General features: G+C 32.8%; 1 protein-coding gene across 7 annotated transcripts in view; it reads right to left on the reverse strand.

The window, feature by feature from the left end:
• Nucleotides 1–20,441, reverse strand: part of Cnksr2 (connector enhancer of kinase suppressor of Ras 2) — a 226,767-nt gene that overhangs the window by 134,299 nt on the left and 72,027 nt on the right. For all 7 annotated transcript variants that reach the window (XM_031370058.1, XM_031370042.1, XM_031370067.1 and 4 more), the window contains exon 5: nucleotides 9,009–9,050. In XM_031370058.1, coding sequence (XP_031225918.1) covers nucleotides 9,009–9,050 — 42 coding nt within the window. The remainder of the gene's footprint in view (nucleotides 1–9,008; nucleotides 9,051–20,441) is intronic.

Consider the following 20,441-nt stretch of genomic DNA (forward strand, 5'->3'; position numbering starts at 1 on the left):
AACCCTTTCCTCCCCAACTTGCTTCTTGGTCATGATGTTTGTGCAGGAATAGAAACCCTAAGACAACATGCCAACGAACATATAATACAGAACAAGCCCACTTTGAGGGAAACTTCAGACTTACTGATTTGAAGAATTGTAACACTAATTAAATTTAGTAAATGATAACTCCAGTATATAGTACATTAATTATCTGCAGTGAGTTCCATGGTCTCACTGTTTTCTTAAAATTGGATATTTTATTTATTTACATTTCAAATGTTATCCTCTTTCCCCATTTCCCCTCTGGAAAACCCCAATCCACTGCTTCTATGAGGGTGCTCCCCCACTCACCACCCACTCCAGCCTCACTGCCCTGGCATTCCCCTAAATTGGGGAATTGAGCCTTCATAGGACCATGGGGTCACCCACTCATCTACAAATTCTTAACCCAGAATTGCTCCTAAAGGAAACAAGGAGCCAAAGAGTGGAATAGAGATCGAAGGGAAGACCATCCAGAGATTGCTCCACCTGGGAATCCTTCCCATATTCAATCATCAAATCGAGACTCTATTGTGGATGCCAGCAAGTGATGGCTGACAGGAACCTGATATAGCTGTCTCCTGAGAGGCTCTGCCAGTACCCAACTAATACAGAAGTAGAGACTCACAGCTATCCATTGGACTGAGTACAGGGTCCCCAATGAAGGAGCTAGAGAAAGGACCCAAGGAGCTGAAGGGTTTGCAGCCACACAAGAGGAATAACAATATGAACAAATCAGACCCCTCCCCTGGAGCTCCCAGGGACTAAACCACCAACCAAAGAGTACACATGGTGGGACTCATGGTTCCAGGTGCATGTGTAGCAGAAGTCTTATTGTTTTTGACAACTGAATCTAATGGCACCCTGCCCTCTGACAAGACCCTCAGATTGTTCAATCTCTTTTCTTTCATTGTCATATTTTACATTAATATACATTCCTCTTCAGTACTACATGCAAATGTCCCTTTCCCTATACCTTTTCATAGAATTTTATGATTGTAAAGATGAAAAAAGCGAAATGTCAAAATCGATCCTAAGCCTTATTCAAGCCAGTTTGGACTATTTTACCTTATGAATATGAAATTAAGTGTAAAACCCATCAAAATTATGAATACAGCAGAATAAGATAAACATTTTTATTTTCATTATAAGCACATCATAAATTAATTTTAAATAGGGTACTTGAAGTTAAAAAGTCAGCTATCTTTCTAAGCAAATATAATAAATATTTCTATACCAGAATATTCACTTTAAAATTTCAATGGTAATAATTTACTCTGTGCTCATGCTTTACTTAGCATTCTAATTTAGAATTTTTCTTTTAACACTGCTCAATGAATATTTTGAGATATTAATAGTTTATTTATAAATTATATATCCCTGAACAATTTTAGATAGTAATCATGAATAGTTAATATTATATCATATAAATATATCATAGTTAACTACAGTATTACTCTATTTCTTATTTTTCATTATTATATATTATGCTTCTTTAAACATTTCCTGTAAAAAATGTTATTGTGTTCCACAATTTTTTCTAGATTCTATTATCAGGAAAGCATATAAATATGAACTCTAGAGTCAGACTACAAGAGTTTTTCTTTTATTTGAGAATTTAATACATGAATATTGTATTTTTATCATTTCCATCTCTACTTTACACCTATTCAATCAATTCCTTATATGCTCTGACCTAATCTACTAGGAACATTTTTTTGCATTTATATACAAGTTTGTGGATGATCACTTGAGATTGGATAACCTATCAGGGACCTTGTCCATGTTGAAAATTGATTTTTATTCTCTTAGCAACCAAGTGCCTATGGCTATTCTAGGGGTAGGACCTAGTGAAATTTCTTCCATCTCCATTGACATGTCAATTGGTGCTTCCATTATGCAGGTACCATAAGTTACCATACTGTTGAGACTTCATAAGTATACTTTCCTCATCATCTATAGAAGACACTAGTAGCAGGCATCCTGGTCCACTGTTTTTTAAAATCTTTCCACCCTCTCTTCTACGATTTTTCCTGTATCTTAGGAGCTTTTAATTGATCATAAATCATTTATGTCATTTTATGAAACTTAAGACAACCATTCTATGCTTAAATTTATTCATCTATAAAATAGAGATGATAACGTTTTTTCCTGAGAACTAAAATGTGTTAGATTGTATACAGCACTCAAAGTAATGGCAGAAACAAATTGCAAAATAACATATAAATGTTAGAATTACTGTTTCTGATACTTGAAAAGTATGTCAAACTTGTTTTCCTAAGAGGATTTGGCACTATACATGCACAGCAAGAAATTATGCCCATCCTATTCTCATGAAGGTTACTATCAGCACCTGAGTATTTTAAAAAGCATGTGTGTAAATAGACGAAAATATATCTTATTATTGCTTTCTAAAAATACCTTGTTATTTGAGGATAGCTGCCTCTGGCAAGTACTAGTAGCTATCATGTTTTAAAATAGGATGTGTGATTTTAAGTTTAAAAAAATATATAAAACCTAGGATATGTACATTATTTTTGATAGTCTGTTAAAACTTTCATTTAAAAATAATTGGCACTTCTATTTCTTTCTTGTTCTTAACCATCTCATCTATGTTTGTTTATCATGTATTCTTGGTCATTCTGTACTTTTCTATTCTGGAATTTTATTTTTTTTCACTTATTTTATAATCTTACTCTAATACATTTATCAAGGAAGTACTTTAGTAAACTTGTTAATCTAAAATTGTGTGTGGGCAGGTTATTTGTGTGTGTGCATGAGCTCTGGCTATTGCTTTTCCTTGAAATATTTGCAGTTTTTCATCCACTGTCTTTTGGAAATATTAATTCATTTTCATTCCCATTCTCTCTCTCTTTTTCTCCCTCTCCACAACTCATGAGTCTCCTGTCTTGATTTCTCAAGTGTTGGATTGCAGACATACCTTATTTTTCTCTAGTCGCTTTAGATGAATGAATGCAAAGGTTACTTTTTGCCATTATACAGATAAAATATTACTATGATAATATCTTGAAATAATTATCCTTCTAATATATCTTCTAAATTTGGTATCTAAATATCTTTTTCAAAATTATTCTCATATAGCCTTTTTATTATTGCTTTCTCAGAAAGAGTTGTTGATGAGTTAAGCAAAATCTATCCTATAAAGCCTTTATTTTCTCTCATATTTGCCATTATCTGAATATATAAGTATCTTAGTACTGTATTATTAAAGCCCAGTTTTATCAAAATTATCAAATTTTCTTTAATATTCAATCTTTATTTTAATGATTTTTAGTGTAGTCTTACTTCTATATCTGTTTTGTTGTTTTTAATATAACCATTTTCTTAGACCACTTGGTCTTAGTTTACAGTAGACATACCTTCTTTATTATATGATATCATTTTTTAAAATAGGCAGTGTTCTTTAACGCTTACTGTGGACATTAAGTATACTTAATAAACCTACTTCATAAGGCAAAATTAATTTATTAATATAGTATATTAAATGATATTCCCTTTTCTGTTTCTTTTTTAAAATTTTACCTCTACATATTGAACTATTTTAAGAAAAGACACATCTCACAACTTTCCTCAGCTAAAGTTTAAGGGGTGCAATGATACTTGTATTTCTTTATGGAATTCCTAAGCTATAGTAGCTTTCCATTCATGATTATTTCCTCCCTTTTGATAAATGACTCCCATCCCTTACAGACGAAGTGAAGATCTAACTTATTACAACATCTTCAACTAATTTTCTTCAGTATAGACATATTCAAACAATTATAATACTATATGTGCCATTTGAAATTTGCTTTTATTACTTCACAAATCTCTCTCCCTCTCCCCCTCTCTCTCTCTCCTTTCAGAGAGGGTCTCACTCCTGTCTTGTCTAGGAATTAACTATGTGGACCAGGCTAGGCATGAATTCAGACTTCTGCTTGACTCTGCTTTCCAAGTGCTGAGAACAAAAGGGGGTAGGTCATCAAGTCCAGCTCCACTTATCCAAATCTTCATTTTAATCACATAAGAATATTTTATGTGATCCAAAAGACCATAAAGTCTAAATTGCCATTCAGAGACCTATGATTTCTTCTTACTGAAGTATAATAAAAGTTTCAAGTGTTCTGTTATTTCACATTTGCTTAGTGGAGGCTGGGATGTCTCTGATTAGGAACCTAATATAAGAAGTATAATAATAACACGGCATAGAATCATTTTCTGAGCTGAACTGACTGACTAATGCTATCAGTGTCTCCATCATTACTAGAGAGGATGTCAAATTTCCAACTGGCTAGGGTATAGAGTTTTCTGAGTAAATACACTACATTCATTTTCAAAGTTTTTTTTTTTTTGATAGTGAGACAGCAATAGTAAGTGCCTTTAATATTTTAACAACTATTGTTTGTCAATTATTGTTTGAACTTCAAATGCACTTTCCACAACTTTCATTAGAAAATATGGTATAGGGAATTCAATTAATTTTTAGAAGAAAAAAAAACAAAAAAATAAGATTTTATTTTTTAAATGTTATGTGTCTATTGTTTACAGGATGTCGTTACTTACTGGCATTTCTGGGTATCTTAATTCTTCTCTTTTCTTCTTTTTTTCTTTTCTTAATCTTTTTCAAAGTTTTAAAGTATTAATTTTGTCACTCATTTGCAATAGCAAGAAACTCAGAATATGGCATATGAAAAGAAAAGTGAGTAGAATCTACTATTAATAATTTCAATTTACTAATGATATATATTAATCATTAGAAATTTACTTAAGAAATGAAGTTATTTTAAAATATAAATGATTATTATTTATTTTACTTTTAAATAAAATTTCAAGCATTATTTTCTAGTCTGAAACATCTTATTTCCTTAAGCAAAACTAACTAAAATTAGACTTAGGAGATTTTGTAAAAGAGAAATCTTGCAATATTCCTTTATCATTTAAATTCATTTCTGTTTGGGAAAGTGGGGAGATGAAAAGGATTTGGGAAGATTTGGAGGAGGGGAAAGCATGATAAAAATATATTGTATGAAAAAACTTTTTAATAAAAAATAATTTATTTCTGTCATCCTGTCACAGGATGACATCTGATACTTTTTCTAAAATAAAGTTTCATATTTTCATGGCCCTCTATCAATTATTATTTTATATTTAATTACTTTGTAAACATTGGAATATTGTTTTAAAATATGCATGTTCCCCTGTTGGATCTATTATTTTTAATAAAATTACATCAACAGATGTAAAAATATATACCATATTTACATTAAGCAAAAGAAAGCAAAGCAAAGAGAAATCATGGATATGAATGAGAAGCTAAAATGAAGCTAATATATAAAATAGGTTCAATTATTAAGTCTTTCGATCTTATATTTCTCACAGACAATGAATAGGGGAAATTAAATGCAAGTGTTTTGACAAAACTAAGAGATTATTCCTGAAAACCTGCATAAAATGAAAATCAGGACATACATGCTAACCTCAGTAAAAGCCTTGAAGTAAATACAATGAAGAACCCATAGTAGTGGGTCAAAGTTTAAGGAAATTCAATAATCTAGGAGGAACAGTAATTATTGCAGAAAACTCAATGCCAATAAAACAGAAACTCAAAGGAAATAAAAAAAATAACATATAAAGGGTCTTCTCCTTTTCCTAATAATTGAAACAACATGAATAAGTAAATAAGTAGCCCCGAGTCCCACCGGAAACGGGACAACACAATTGGCAAGGCCTTGGGGAACTGGAAGTGCTAGTAACTACTAAAGTTAAAAAACGCATGTCCATGATCTATTTTCGAAGTCAGCACTCAAATGTTTTAATATCTGCAGCCCACAGTTTCCTCTACTGTAAATGTATGATTAAATGAGATATGGGTTGGGTATGTCTTAACAAAAATGCCTTGGGGGCAGAATCCGTTTAGGATTATGGATTTTTTTATTGTGGAAAACTTGCATACACATGATGGAACAATTTGGGAATGTGATCCAAATATAGATACCAAATTCATGTGTTTTATATATACCTCACATGGAAATTTTATGTATTATTTCAAATATTTTTCCTTGAAAATAAGTGTTTATGTACTCTGAACTATCAGAAAAAAAAAATGGCGCCAACATTTTAGCAACTAACAAGATCCATAAGTGTTTACTCTAAATTTATGTGATCCAGAAAAGCAGTCACTCCCCTGTACTTATTCACACATAAGTACAATAGCAAAAATGAGATATACCATTGACACAGTGGAAATCAATGCTCAGAGTAACAGAATAACACAAATTACATGATCAAGATACCTATAGCAGCTGTTATCCAGTAGCAGCAGTAAACAACTACAGACTTTCAGTCTCTAAGATGTGTTTTGATTAAAAGTTTATTGCAAAGTTGTTTTATTGTTTTAGCTAAGAAGAAAGATTAATAGTGGTTCTCAACCTTCCTAATGTGGTGGCCCCTTTATACAATTCCTCATGTTGTGGTGACCCCCCAAACATAAAATTATTTTCATTGCTACTTTGTTAACTGTAATTTTGCTACTGTTATGAGCCATAATGTGAAATCATAACATAAATCTTACATGCAAGACATCTGATATGTGACCCCTGTGAAAGGGTCATTTACTACCCAAAGGGGTTGTAACCCACAGGTTGAGACTGTTAAAAGCACTTAAGTGATCAAGGAGTAGGTCTCCTAGGGATAAGGGAGCACTGTGTTAGATACATCTAAAAATGTTTCTTCCACAGTCATCTACCCCATTACAAACAAATTTCGTCTCAGAAGTCTCTCCTTGATCATATAAACTATTAATGATTTCTTATTATGTTATAAATGAACATTTCTTTATTCCTCCAATAAGCCCATTATCTATTTTCACTGTGTCAACTTTCCCTGTTGTTTTAAAAATTCCATCTTCATTGTAACTATTATGATGATCTAGATTCAGAAACATTTTGACTATTTTACCACCAGCCAATGAATGAACAACTATAGTCTCAATGATGGCATAACCTTCTTTTGATATCTACTTAATGCATATTTTCATGTTTCCATCAGTAGAAAATTTATTATACATCGATTATATTATATATCATATATTATATATTATATTAATATAATTATTAATTATATTATATAGAAAATATATTATTACATTAATATATAATTATTAATTATATTATATAATATATATAATTATATATATTGTTATACATCTTTAAAACTTTCAGGATAAGTCTTATCTTAAATTTCTGCAACTAGCATACAAAATACTCAAGTTCCCTTCAAGTTTCAATTTACTGAGGTAGATCTGTTCTTCTTTCATCACGATCAGCATATTGAACTGAAGGTCTTAATTACAATGCAATGAGATTTTTACTTTTTTAATTTATATGGGATTTTGTTCAGCATTTTAGCACAGTACTTTAACAGTTCATTCTTTTATATTTTTAGGACATGCATAGTGGCCTTCAAATACCACATTCTTTTTTAAGAAGTTTCATACTTACACTCCTTGTCCAATCTCCTCAATAGCTTACTTTTGCATTACAGATCAATTCATCTTCGTTTTTCACTGACATGTATTGATTATCTATATACATTTTGGGGTGTTTTTAGCAATATCTTTTTTATCACAGATAGAATAAGCAACAAATAAACAAATAAACAAACAAACCACAGTAATAGACATAAGTCTTATGAAGAATCTGGAGTTGGCTGATGCACACCTCATTTCCTTAACCTTTGCAGGAGTTCTTACATTAGATACATGAAAAAAAAAAGTTTGCAACTTTTGGTGAGGTCTGAAAGAGTCATCTTTTCCTTGGCAATGTTGACAGTTGTGTTGTGAGCCTGAATTTTGAAAGACCCCCATCATATGAGATCAGGTATGGAATTTTCTACATATAGTATCATTGGCTTCATATACATGGCCAAAAAGTTTCTTAGATTTGGAGCTGGTGAGGTGACTCAGTGGTGAAAAAATATTTGCTGTCAAACCTGATGCCCTGAGTTTAATCTCTGGAACTCACATTGTAGGTGAGAGGCTACTCCCATAATTTCCTCTGAATGCCACATGTGTGTTGAGTTACATGCATATGTTCATATATAAACAACAAATAAAATAAATACAAAACAGTCTTATATTTTGAATGAACTTCAAGGTTACTACTCAATCTACAGTATGCTTATAAAATTTAAACTATTGCTTGAAATATACATGTATATAACTTAAATAAAAATTATTTCCTTTCTATTCTCCAGAGCCTATGAAGAGTTGGAACCTAAAAAGAGTTAAGGCTAGTTATTTTCCCTTCCTAGAAGAAACAGGAGAAGCATACATTAATTACTCTTTTCTGAGACCAAAGGTCATCACTGCTCCACAATGAGGGGAAGAACGTTGACTGAACATTGCTGCCATTCGGAGTTCATGTTTCCTCCCCATATACTTAGGTGAGATATTTTATAAATGCCTATCTCCTGACATACAAAATAACATTTGTGTATGTATTCAAATAATTAATGAATCCCAAAGCCATAAACAAAGAAGAAAAATGGCATGGCACATGGATTGTAACTAACTAGTACACAGTAACTGTAGAAGGTCCATGTTCTCTCAGCAGAAGTGAAGAAGGTATGTCAACAGGTGAGCATTCATTAGGAAGTAGATTTACCAAAAAAGGCAGGAGGAGGAGGAGGAGGAGGAAGAAAGGAGGAGGAAGAAGAAGAGGGGAAGAAGAGGAAGAATAAGAAGCAGAAGTAGAAGCAGCAGCAGAAGCAATCTATTCACTGACAACAAAATACAACTTTTCTGAGTATAATATAGCCATAACTAATGTGTTTTGATTCTTTTATAGGTTTCCTAAAATGTAAAAATACAGTGAACTAATGTAGCTTAATGGTCTGATTATTATGGATTCCTTTTTGTAAGCCATAGCCTTTTAATTGCTAATTAAATATTGTCTAATGGAGATAAAAATATATCCACGTCTACTTACCACATGAAGAATTTTATTTTCAGTTTCATATACAGTGCAATCCTGAAAAAGACAAATATTATGTCAAAACTGAAATTAAATTATATATCCATGTTAAACTTTGTTTTTAGGAATTGTACTAAAATAAAGTCTTCATATTTCAAGTAAAAACTAGGACAAGAGTGGGAAAAATCTGGAATTTTTAGTTTCTTTCCCCAAGGAGCAACAATAGTAATGGTAGATGATCAGTTATTTTTCCTTAAGTATATTTTGTAATTTGATTAGCTTTAAGTACATGTAACAAAAGCCAATAAACATTAAGATTACTTAAGAACATCCAGTTAGACCAGTACCATTTACTGAAGACACTTTCTTATTTCCATTGTTAATCCTACCAATCCATGAGCATGGGAGATCTTTCCATCTTCTGATGATTTCCTCAATTTTCTTCTTCAGAAACTTGAAACTCTTGTCACACTGGTCTTATTCTTCTTATGTTTAGGTATGTGCTTTGTATCTCTAAGGCTTTTCACATGAAGGGGTGTTGAATTTTGTTAAAGGCCTTTTCAACATCTAATGAGAGGATTGTGTTGTTTTTGTCTTTAAGTTTGTTCATATGGTGGATTACACTGATGGATTTCCATATATTGAACAGAATACCAACAGCTCAGGTACTAAGATCCACAAGCAATAAATGTTTTTATAATACTATTTAAATACAATACTTTCCTCAATAATTTTCAGATACATATTCATAGCAGAGGCATATATTAATATTGCCCAGGCTGGTCTTAAACTTGTACTTGTCTCCCTCATCTTTCTGAGTGGGTATACCTAAAGGCATAAATCACCATACCTGTTAGATTTGGACAAGGTTTTTATGAGGGAAAGCTAGTTCAGTTTTATATTGGAATCTAAGCATAATACTTAAGATTGATTCTTATGTGCTAAAAGTGGGGGGAGGGGAAAATGTCTAACAATACAGTAATTTCTGTGTCTGTATATATTAAAGCAAAGTTAACTCTTAATAACTAGCTCTGAGTTATATATACAGAAAAGCCAAGGTAATGATAATATATTCATATATAGAAATGCATTATAATAATATCTAAATTTGTAAGAATTTAATTTTATAAAAATCATACTTGAACAAATTGTATACTCTTAAAACTCTTATTAATAACCACTGCTTGTTGTTTATAGGATTAATGTGCTAGATCTGGTCCACATGCTTTATAAACCAAACCAAAAAATGTCATGTATTGTGTAATTAATAAATATCATCTTATCAAGGGAAAAAGCAGATACATAAATATTATTAAAGAAGTAAAACAAACTGTATTTTATGTATATATGTATGTATTATGTATGTATGCATATATATGCATGAATGTACATAAATATTTATTATCTCTGCTCATTGAAAAGGCATAGGAACAAAGATCACTTTAGTAATAATTTTTCAGTATTATGATCTTGTTATACCATTCCCCAGGCATTCTTGGAAAATGGCTAATTCCAAGTCAGATTAGAAATATACAAAGAAAGGCTGGACAGTATTTTGACTTAAGATAGAATGAAGCTAAGATGAATAATATTGAGCTAGGAGTCAATATGAGGAGATTCCTACTTCCTGAAGAAAATAATCTGAGTGCATAAGAACCTAGTGCAGTGGACAGAAACACTAAATACTGTGGAATACTAATTACATGATTATGTCCAGTGCTTTAATATGAAAATTACAAAGTATTAGTAGAGAGAATATATATGTAGTAGAATAGTTTAGTGATATTATATATGCTAAACCGATTGGACCATATAGATGTCTTTTCCTCTTGAATAGGCAACTACTAATCTTTTGTGCTAGGTACACAGAAATGAATAAAATATGCTGTGTGATGGTTAAATTGTCAACTCATCATGGCCTAGAATAACTGGGAAGAGAATCTCAAGTACAGATTCCCTACATTGGGATGGCCTGAGTCCGAGGGGATTTTCTTAAGGTAATAAAGGAAGATTCAGCTTGCTGTGGCTGCTGCCATGTTTTAGGCGAGGGTACTGAACAATATACGAGCAAAAACATCAAGCTGAGCACAAATAAGCAAGCAAACATGTATACATTAATTTCCCTATGTTTGATTGTGAATTCTGTGTGGCCAGCTTACTGAAGTTCCTGCCTTGACTTCCTCACAATGATAGACTATAACTGTAATTATTAAATGAAACGAGCCCCCTTCCCCACTACATTGCTTCATGTTAAGGTATTTTATTACAGTGACAGAAATGAAACTAAATCTTATAGCATTTGCACAGATGTGCCAAAACTACACAGGAAGTTCATGTTTTCACAACATTTAATGTTTAATGTCTTTAGAAGCATTTATGCCACAAAATTATGTAAAAGGATAATTATTTTTTAAAAGCTAATACTTTTCTTGTAAAATTCAATACAACTAGATTATAGTATTCCTCGTTTTAGCCAAATTTCAAACCTGTAAAACTTTACACCAGCTGTAGTTCAGTGTCTGAATTATTGCATTTGTAGTTACAGATCTAAGCGTCTTTGAAAAATGAACATATGATACATGCTCAATGATTCTGATGTACAAGTCTTGGTCAGGTGACCAAGGTAGTTAAGATTTTCAACCAGAATAAAAAACATACACAAATATTATAATTAAGCTTACCGTTTTGATGCTTGTGTATAAAGTTATTGAACTTTAAATCTATACTAAAACATTTGGGATTCCTTTGATTGGTTTAACAGACACAATTTTAGGACTCAAAGAGAAGAGGAACCAGACAGATTCTACCTAAAAGCAGTTAGTAATGGTAGTCTTTAACTGGTAGCACATATAAAGGTTTGCTGCAAGAGCAATGTATCTGCAGCCCAACACATTTAAGCTAATACAATCATTTTCAAATTTCAGCTTTTCATATAAGAAGTACTCAAAGATCAAATTAAAATGCAGTCAGAGATTTCATGCACCATAATACAGATTCACTGGGTTCTCAAATGGAGAGTGCCAAGATGATTTTGATTAATATCATATTTTTAGAAAAAGTTGTTTTCTAAGATTACTAAATGATAGAGGAATAACTAAAGTAAAAATTATTAAATGTACAAGCTTGGTAAACTGATTTAAAACATTGCTGCTGGCTTGCTCCAAACAGCCCTCTATTCTACAGAACCATGTGAGTAGTTTCACATCCACACAATTGATCAGTTGTTGTTTTTTATCCAATAAACTAATGTAACAGCTCACTGTCTTGAACAGCTCCATATATTTACTTGTATCTCTACCTTCTCTAACCTAGATTGGCTTATTTCTTATCGAAAGCCAGAGGCTATTATCAAGGCCAGAGCATATTAATAACTGAATAACAAACCACAAACCACAGGAGCAGAGTCAGGGAATATTAACCTGCTATTAGGAAAATAAATGATAATATAATATTTTGTTAAACATTAATTTTATTTAATTTGTTTTATCATGATAAACAGCCATAGGTACTTTGGAAGATTAATTTTATTAGTAAGTTATATTATTTCCATCCAAATAGGATGTTAAATACTGGCTTTTTAAAGTGTAGATTTTATTAACACTTTGGGCCAAATCCTTTCCTAATAAAATGTACCTCAAATTTAAAAAATATTATTACATATAGAAAAATCTGGATCCTTATGAAGATGTCAATGCTACAGAAGGATACATCTCTTATGTTCTACTTATGTTCATATTAGAATTAAATTTAGTATTAAAAAATTGGATTTAAAACACTGTACATTTCCATGAATTCTTTTCAAAATCTAAAGCTGTGTTTTACTGTACATGTACATGTAAAATAAAATTTGCAATTCTTCTTTATCCTTCCCCATATAATGCTTCTGTAAACCTTGTGATTCCAATCTTATGCACCTAAATCCTAATGAGAAAGCAATCATAAATATGAGGATTTTCTTTCAATTTTAATCATTTCTTGTTTCAAAAAACATAAATAGAGAAATGCCATCTTATCATAGATTATAGCCAATTATCCATTCAGTAAAAATTTATGTCTTTGCTACACTGAGCATAGACCATACAAAATGAATTCTATTCCTATGCACTACTAATGTTATACTATATAAATGATCAACAAGTTTTAATCACCAAAGGGTCATAATACTATGAATAATTAGCACGCCTCTTTAACATATATGTGTATTATACTCATAAGCACACTAGAATGGTTACTGGATGATAAAAAGAAATAGTTTTAGGTCTCTAGTACGATATGTATTTGTACTTCATGGAACTGCAGATTTTTAAATGCCATAGATTTTCATCAGTCTAAATTTAGTGTTGATACCATACTTTTTATAAACAGTAATATTAGAAGTAAATTTTTAAATGATCTACCAACACAAGCCTTTGAATATAGTATATTTATTCTAAACATTTTTACATAATTCTGTCATTAAGGTATTAAAATGTTTTTTATGTTTGAGTAATTCAAGCAACAAGTTTCTCTTTTGTATCTCTTTCCTCTGTTGACAACTCCCTCCATTGAAGTCACTGTTTGCCATATATAATTCTTCTTGGTATTTTTGAATTGTGATGTCAGGCACATTTGGGTGATTAAAGATACATTAAACTTAATCCTTGAATTTCCTTATTTATTGGATGGGAAATAATAAAATGCAGACAACCTAATGTTAATGAAAAGGTCCATCAAAAGGAAATCGATTATGATTAGTAATTCTGATTTATCTTTCTGGGAGAAGACATGGTATTTTAGTTGGCCTAATTGGCTTTTAAATCAGAAGAGTGGGAAATCAGAGCAAAATAACATTTCAGGTTATATATTTAAAAAACTGAACAATAGCAAAATCAGTATGGAATATGGAGGCTTATTTGGAATATAAAGTATATGCAGAGAATACAGTGGAAAAGAAAGCAGAGGCAGCAATATGGACTTATTTTATGAATATATTTAAAGGTTTAAGCTGTTAGAAAATTTTGGTTTAAAAGGGAATAGAGATTTTATTCATTTCAATGCTCCTCTAAACCAAGAGGCAAAATTTTAACATCTACTCGATTAATTTCTTCACTTTTTGGGGGGACGGATTGAAGATGAAGCAGGTACTTAAACAGTAAAGTCATGAGCAAGCATGTAGAAGTGAAATAAGGCAGTTAAAAAATAAAAATGTCTCATTAATCCATTTTTCTTGTTCCACTTTCATGACTTTTTAATGCACAAATGTAATTTTGGTGCCATATCTCAAATATAGGAATTCATATAAAGCTGTGTATCTTCTCAGACATACCAGAGAGGCATTTTATCTTTGAGGATGCTAGTGGTGTGAACTTTACTTTTAAATAAAACAGGAGTGTTTACATACTTGAATACAAAAAGCACGTGGTTAAATTTAGGTCCTGGGGAAGAGGTTATGGGCTTCAAAAGGAGAAAGATATCAAGTTTTTTTAAAATAAAATACTCTTGTAACATGGGCTTGCTCTGAGTGTATGAATGGAAGGGAGATGAGAATAGGTGGAGAAGACATAGGTAGCCAAAAATGAAAGACTGCTTGATCACATTCAAAGGGCAATGGGAGGAAATAGTTAAATTATATGTCAAGGACTGAATCCTAAGGATAAGGATAAAGAGCATAGTAGATATGGAAGAGTTTGAGGAGGTAAAAATAGTTTTATTTCAGGCCTGTGAAATTAGAAATGGCATAAGGATAGGACATGTTATATAAAACTGTCTAGCAAGCAGCTAAAAAGACTGTACTGGTTTACTGAAAAATAGCCATATTTTTGAGGTATTTGCATTGAAGTGAAAGATAAAGCCACAAGAAACCAACAATTTTATCAAAAACAGTATGTATGATGGAAAGACAGCTGTGGACAAAATCTAAAACAGAAATACTTATTTAGGAGTTAGAGAAAGTGTTAAGTCATTCAGAAATTGAGAAAGTGGCTTTAAACTTTAATATTACTTTAGTAAAATATCCAAATGACAAAAGGCCAACTATTTCATTTGTTTTGAGATTGTATCATTTCCCCCTTCCCTTTCCTTCCTCCAAACCCATACTCATTCTTTTTCAAACTCATGGTCTTTTTTCTCATTAATTGCTATTACATGAAGAATATACACATATATTCTTGTTACTTCTTCTTGTATGTATGTTTTCAGAGCTGACCACTTGGTATCAGATAACGAATTGGTTCCCTTCAAAAGACTATGTTTCCCTCTCAGCATTCCTTAGCTGTTTGTAGTTCTTTGTATAGTGTTGAGAGCATGTTAGCACATCTATTGGTACCTTACTTATTCAGCTCAAATTTAGAGTCATTTTGATGAGATTTTATGTGTAGCTTCTTTTGTTTCTAGGAGGCAGAATCCCACAGAAAACTCCCTGATCCTATTCCTCTTACAATCATTTGGCCTTCTTTCACCATGAGCTCTGAGCCTTAGGTGATGGAGTGTTTTGTAGATATATTCATTGGAACTAGGCCCCACAACACTGCATTATGTTTTCTTGTGGTTGTCTGTAATGGTTTTCCTCTGTTGCAAAGAAAAGTTTCCTTGATTAATGGTAAGAATTATACTTATCTTTGGGTATAAAGACAAATATATAAATTGTTGTTAGGGATTTAGTAAATTAGGAGTTGTAGATTCTCCACCTATAACCATTACTTTATTAGCACTGAATAGTTAGGTATGCTTCCAGTACTAGGCATCATTTCCCATTTATTGAATGGGTCTTAAGTCCAACTAGAGAGCTTTGGTTATCAACAAGGTACAAGGACTACTACTGCTGCTGCTGCTATAATCTTAGTGTAATTGTCCCATGATGGTTGTTGATCTGGTTCATAGGCATCATAGCTGGATAGGAATGTTGGTTGCCTCCTTCCATTGGAAACCTTCATGCTGACTTCTGCTACCATGAAAGCTAGTCCCCAGGGAGGAAGGCATTAGCTTCATATTAGCTCAGGGCCAACCAAGGTCAACAGCAATAATCTGTAAGTTATGAGAGTCTCCTGAATAATCCTGATAATCAAATTCCATCAATCAAATGTGGGCTTCTTGTGTCTGGCTTTGGAATTGTTGTTAGGTGGTTTTTGGCTGTTGGAGGGAGCACTGTCAGCCCACACAGGACAGTTTGGTCAAACAATATATACTTATTTATATACAGAAGCATGCACATTATAGGTAGGTTTTATTTTGTTTTCTTGTTTGGTTGTTTTTTTGCGGGGGAATTGTTTTGTAAATAGTTAATACTATGATTCCTTATAGATTTTTCACACATCCATGATAGCGGTATGATTGGACAAGTGGAAGGTGGGGGTCTCTTTAGGGAGAGGACAAGGAAGTAAAACCAGAAGGAGAGGGGAGGGAAAGTGAAAGTAACAGGGTATAATTAATCTGACCTGGGAAATGGGAATTGGGGTTCTTAGGGAGAGGGAAGGTAGTTAAATCCAGAAGGAGAATAAAATAACTATAGCTTCACTTTTAAAGAACAAAGCAGACTGACTTTTCTTAGTGCAAAGAAAAATGACCATGGGTTAATACATAAGCCTTACCAAAGCTATAGTTTAGCTCTTTGGGATTTCATCCTAGATGACTTTTAGAAATATTACAGATAGGGAAAAAAATCTTTTCCTCAATAATGTATCTACCATTTAAAATTCTTTAAGAATTTCAATATTCTTTGAATATATTCACCCCCTCAGCTCCTTTCCTTATCACCCTCTTAATCCTTTTATCTCTTCCCATACAATTCTGAGATTACTCCTTTTGCTTTTTTCTTGTTTTGCCATCAAGTCTAGTTTGTTGCACACCTATTCTTGGGATTAAGACTTGCTCTGTTATGTGATCAGACTACCAGAAATCACATCATTAAAACATCCCCAACTCTCCCTTTCCCAGCAGTCATCAATTACTAATAGCTCCTCTGCTACTGGTAGGGTTACACATTCACCTTCATGTCCTCTGTGCTAGGATTTGGTCTGTCTAGACTACATACAGATTTTACTGCATACTATCTACCATTTTGGCCAGCTTAATTACCACAGTCTTGTTTGTGTTCCTGTCATCATTATTTTGAGGAAGAGACTGGTTATCTATTTAATTGTAAAGTGTCCAGTTATTATCAGAATTTCCTAATATTATCTTTTGTTTATATGGGGCTATCAGTTTTAATAAAGAAATTGGAATATTTCTCTATTAAATTTAATAGAGAAATGGAAATATTCCTCAAAAACAAAGGGACTATGTGGGTGGTCATAACCATAGTAGACAGCTATCATGGCTTGACAGAGAAGAACCAGAAGCAAAACTAAGTAAACGACTCTCATAAATAGACAGCTACTTGGCAATAAAACTGTAACTATGAAATATGTCTTCCAATTTAGCTAATTACTGGATCTTTGTGCTATTATACTTAATGCCTCTAGCTTCTACCATCAGCCATACTCTATAATGCATGGCAAAACAGAGCTTCTTTCAGCCAGACAACTGTAATTATTAGATTAAAAAAATAATGACAATGTTTATAGTTACCTCACAGAGTTGTCATTAGTATCATAATAATAACAACAGGTTGCCTATGAACATCAAGTGACATGGAAATCTTGGTAAATTACAAAACATGTAAATGTTAGCAGTTATCATTATCCATAGACTAAAATGGAAGCAGATGAAATTAGATGACTCCCCAAGATTCTTTTCTATTTAACAAATGGCCTGTTTCTGTAGGTTTTATTTTATTTTATCTTATTTTATTTTATTTTGCTTTTATTGTCTTCATAAAAGTCATTTTCCCTCTATAGCACACAGTGATACATTATATCCATATAATTGGATTATAATTGCTTTTACAATATATTATCTGTTTAGATGGCTAAGATACACCAATCAGTAAAAACCATGACACATTAAGGATGGGTATTTAACATAGTTTCAGTGTCTTTTACTTAACTTTTATTAAGTAGTGGAGTGTTCAGTTTTTACTACATTTCATGACCACTAAATTCTTATAAACACATTGAGGGATTAGACTAAATCATTTACTACTAAATATTCTAAAGAACTAAATGTACAGACCATCCAAGAGATAGAAAGGTAAAATAGAGCCAAATATAATTTAAAATGGAAGAAGATATAATGAAAGAAAGAAAACTTACACAAGCATGCATATAATAAAAAAAATGGTGGCCACAGAAAACAAAAGCAAAAATACCATGTAGAACTACATCAAAGTAAGTTTCTGTATAATAAAATAAGTTATCAGTGAAACATTGAACTAACAGCATGAGTGAATCCCTAGGTTCTATCCTTAGAACTCCCTGAACAAATTAAAAGCTGGAGTAGGGGAGGCCCTTGGTCCTTGAAGGCTCCATTTTCAAGCTTAGGGGAATGCTAGGGCAGTGAGGCAGAAGTTGGCGGGTAGGTGGGTGGGGGAGCACCCTCATAGAGGCAGGAGGAGGGGAAATAGGATGGGGGTTTGTGGAGGGGAAATTTGGGAATGGGGATAACATTTGAAATGTAAATAAATAAAATATCCAATAAAAAGAAAAACTGGAGTAAGAGACAGAAATATTTGCATATAAAATACCCATAAGAAATTGTTACCTAAAATACCCAAGAAACTTGCATGTTAATGATTAAAATTCCATAAAACATAAAATCCAAATAATCCAATGAAAACTGAGCAAAGGACCTCAGCAGACATTTTTTTTCCAATACAGATACAAATGGCCATTGTTCTGAATCAACATGGAGACTTAACAACCTCAAAATGAGCTTTTATCAGCATTCTGACTTACGATGGCAATTATCAGATGTCAAAGATCTTGTCAATGCCAGAAACACCTATATTTTCTTATATCCATAAATATGAACAGACCCCTATGTTTACATATCAAAAGGTCACCTAACAGTCAGGCTGTCTGATAATATTCCATACTAATTTTTGGTTAACCAAAATTAAGAAGCATAATGCAATGTTTACAAATAGTACTTACACATCTAGAAAGTTTCATAAACATGAACTAGAAGATATATGCTAATGCTAATCTGTGTCTCTGAGGAAGAGCTCTAAGCAGAAATGCAACCTTTACAAAGATTTTTCTGAAATAAGACAAAATTTTAAGGTGCCAAAGCGAGGTGCTAGACCATGTGTGCCTGCTAACTGTGCTACTATGCTCCACTTCCTTCTGTCATTTAATGTTTTTAAAGTTCTAAATCAAAATAGATAAACAGCATTACCTATATTTTCCAGTGTTGGATATGGAGGCAGTAGTGAAAGGGCAAGGACACAAAATTGGCATTTCAAAGACAGCACTAGAATTGGTATTTTATGTAAACTGTAACATTGGTGGCCTCTCACTGATTGTCATTTAAAGGCTATTAATTACTTTAAAATATAAATACAATTCTGAAATCTTTTGAGGCAATGGATTCCATAAAGAAATAATTATGAAGTAATAGGAAGGCTGAAAACTTCTTCTGGCAGTGAATATGGTTAATTCTTTCATACCTTATATGATATTAATTTGTAATAATCTACTCCACGTTAGTCCAATAACACCATCTAAAATGAAGCCAGAACATCTGAGACAGGGTCCTTTCCACCTCCATCTACAGCCAGGAAGTTTGCCTGTTCCACAGCTCTCTGTGCACCTTTCCTGCCAGGGGATATCTTATATCCAGAGAGTGCTCTGACCCCAGGACTCAGGTGAGATCCCCATTTTCTCTCTGGTGACTTTCTAAGGTGGGACCAGCCAGGAGGCACAGGCCACAGAAGTTGCAGAACAACTGGGACAGGGTCCTTCATTCATCCATCTGCACCCAGGAGGGATAGCTGATTCACAGCACTCTGTGCACAGGTCTTACCAGGGGAGAGCTAATCTCCCAGGAGTGCTGACACAAGCTTACAGACCCACAGGAGGAACAAGCTCCAGCCAGAGACAGCAAGAACATCTAACACCAGAGATCAACAGATGGTGAAAGGCAAACAAAAGAATCTTACCAACAGAAACCAAGACTACTTGGCTTCATCAGAACCTAGTACTCCCACCACAGCAAGTCCTGGATTCCCCAACACACCAGAAAAGCAAGATTTGGATCTAAAATCATATATCATCATGGTGAGATAAGACATAAGGACATAAATAACTCCTTTAAAAAAATACAGGAGAACACAGGTAAACAGGTACACACCCTTAAAGAGGAAACACAAAAATCCCTTAAAGAATTACAGGAAAGCACAACCAAACAGGTGAAGGAATTGAACAAAACCATCCAGGATCTAAAAATGGAAGTAGAAACAGTTAAGAATTCTGGAGCTAAAAAACCTAGGAAAGAAGTCAGGAGCCATAGATACAAGCACCACCACCAGAATACAAGAGATAGAAGAGAGAATCTCAGGGGCAGAAGACACCTTAGAAAACATTGACACAGCAG

Source organism: Mastomys coucha, chromosome X (assembly GCF_008632895.1).
Source record: "Mastomys coucha isolate ucsf_1 chromosome X, UCSF_Mcou_1, whole genome shotgun sequence".
Lineage (NCBI taxonomy): Eukaryota > Metazoa > Chordata > Mammalia > Rodentia > Muridae > Mastomys > Mastomys coucha.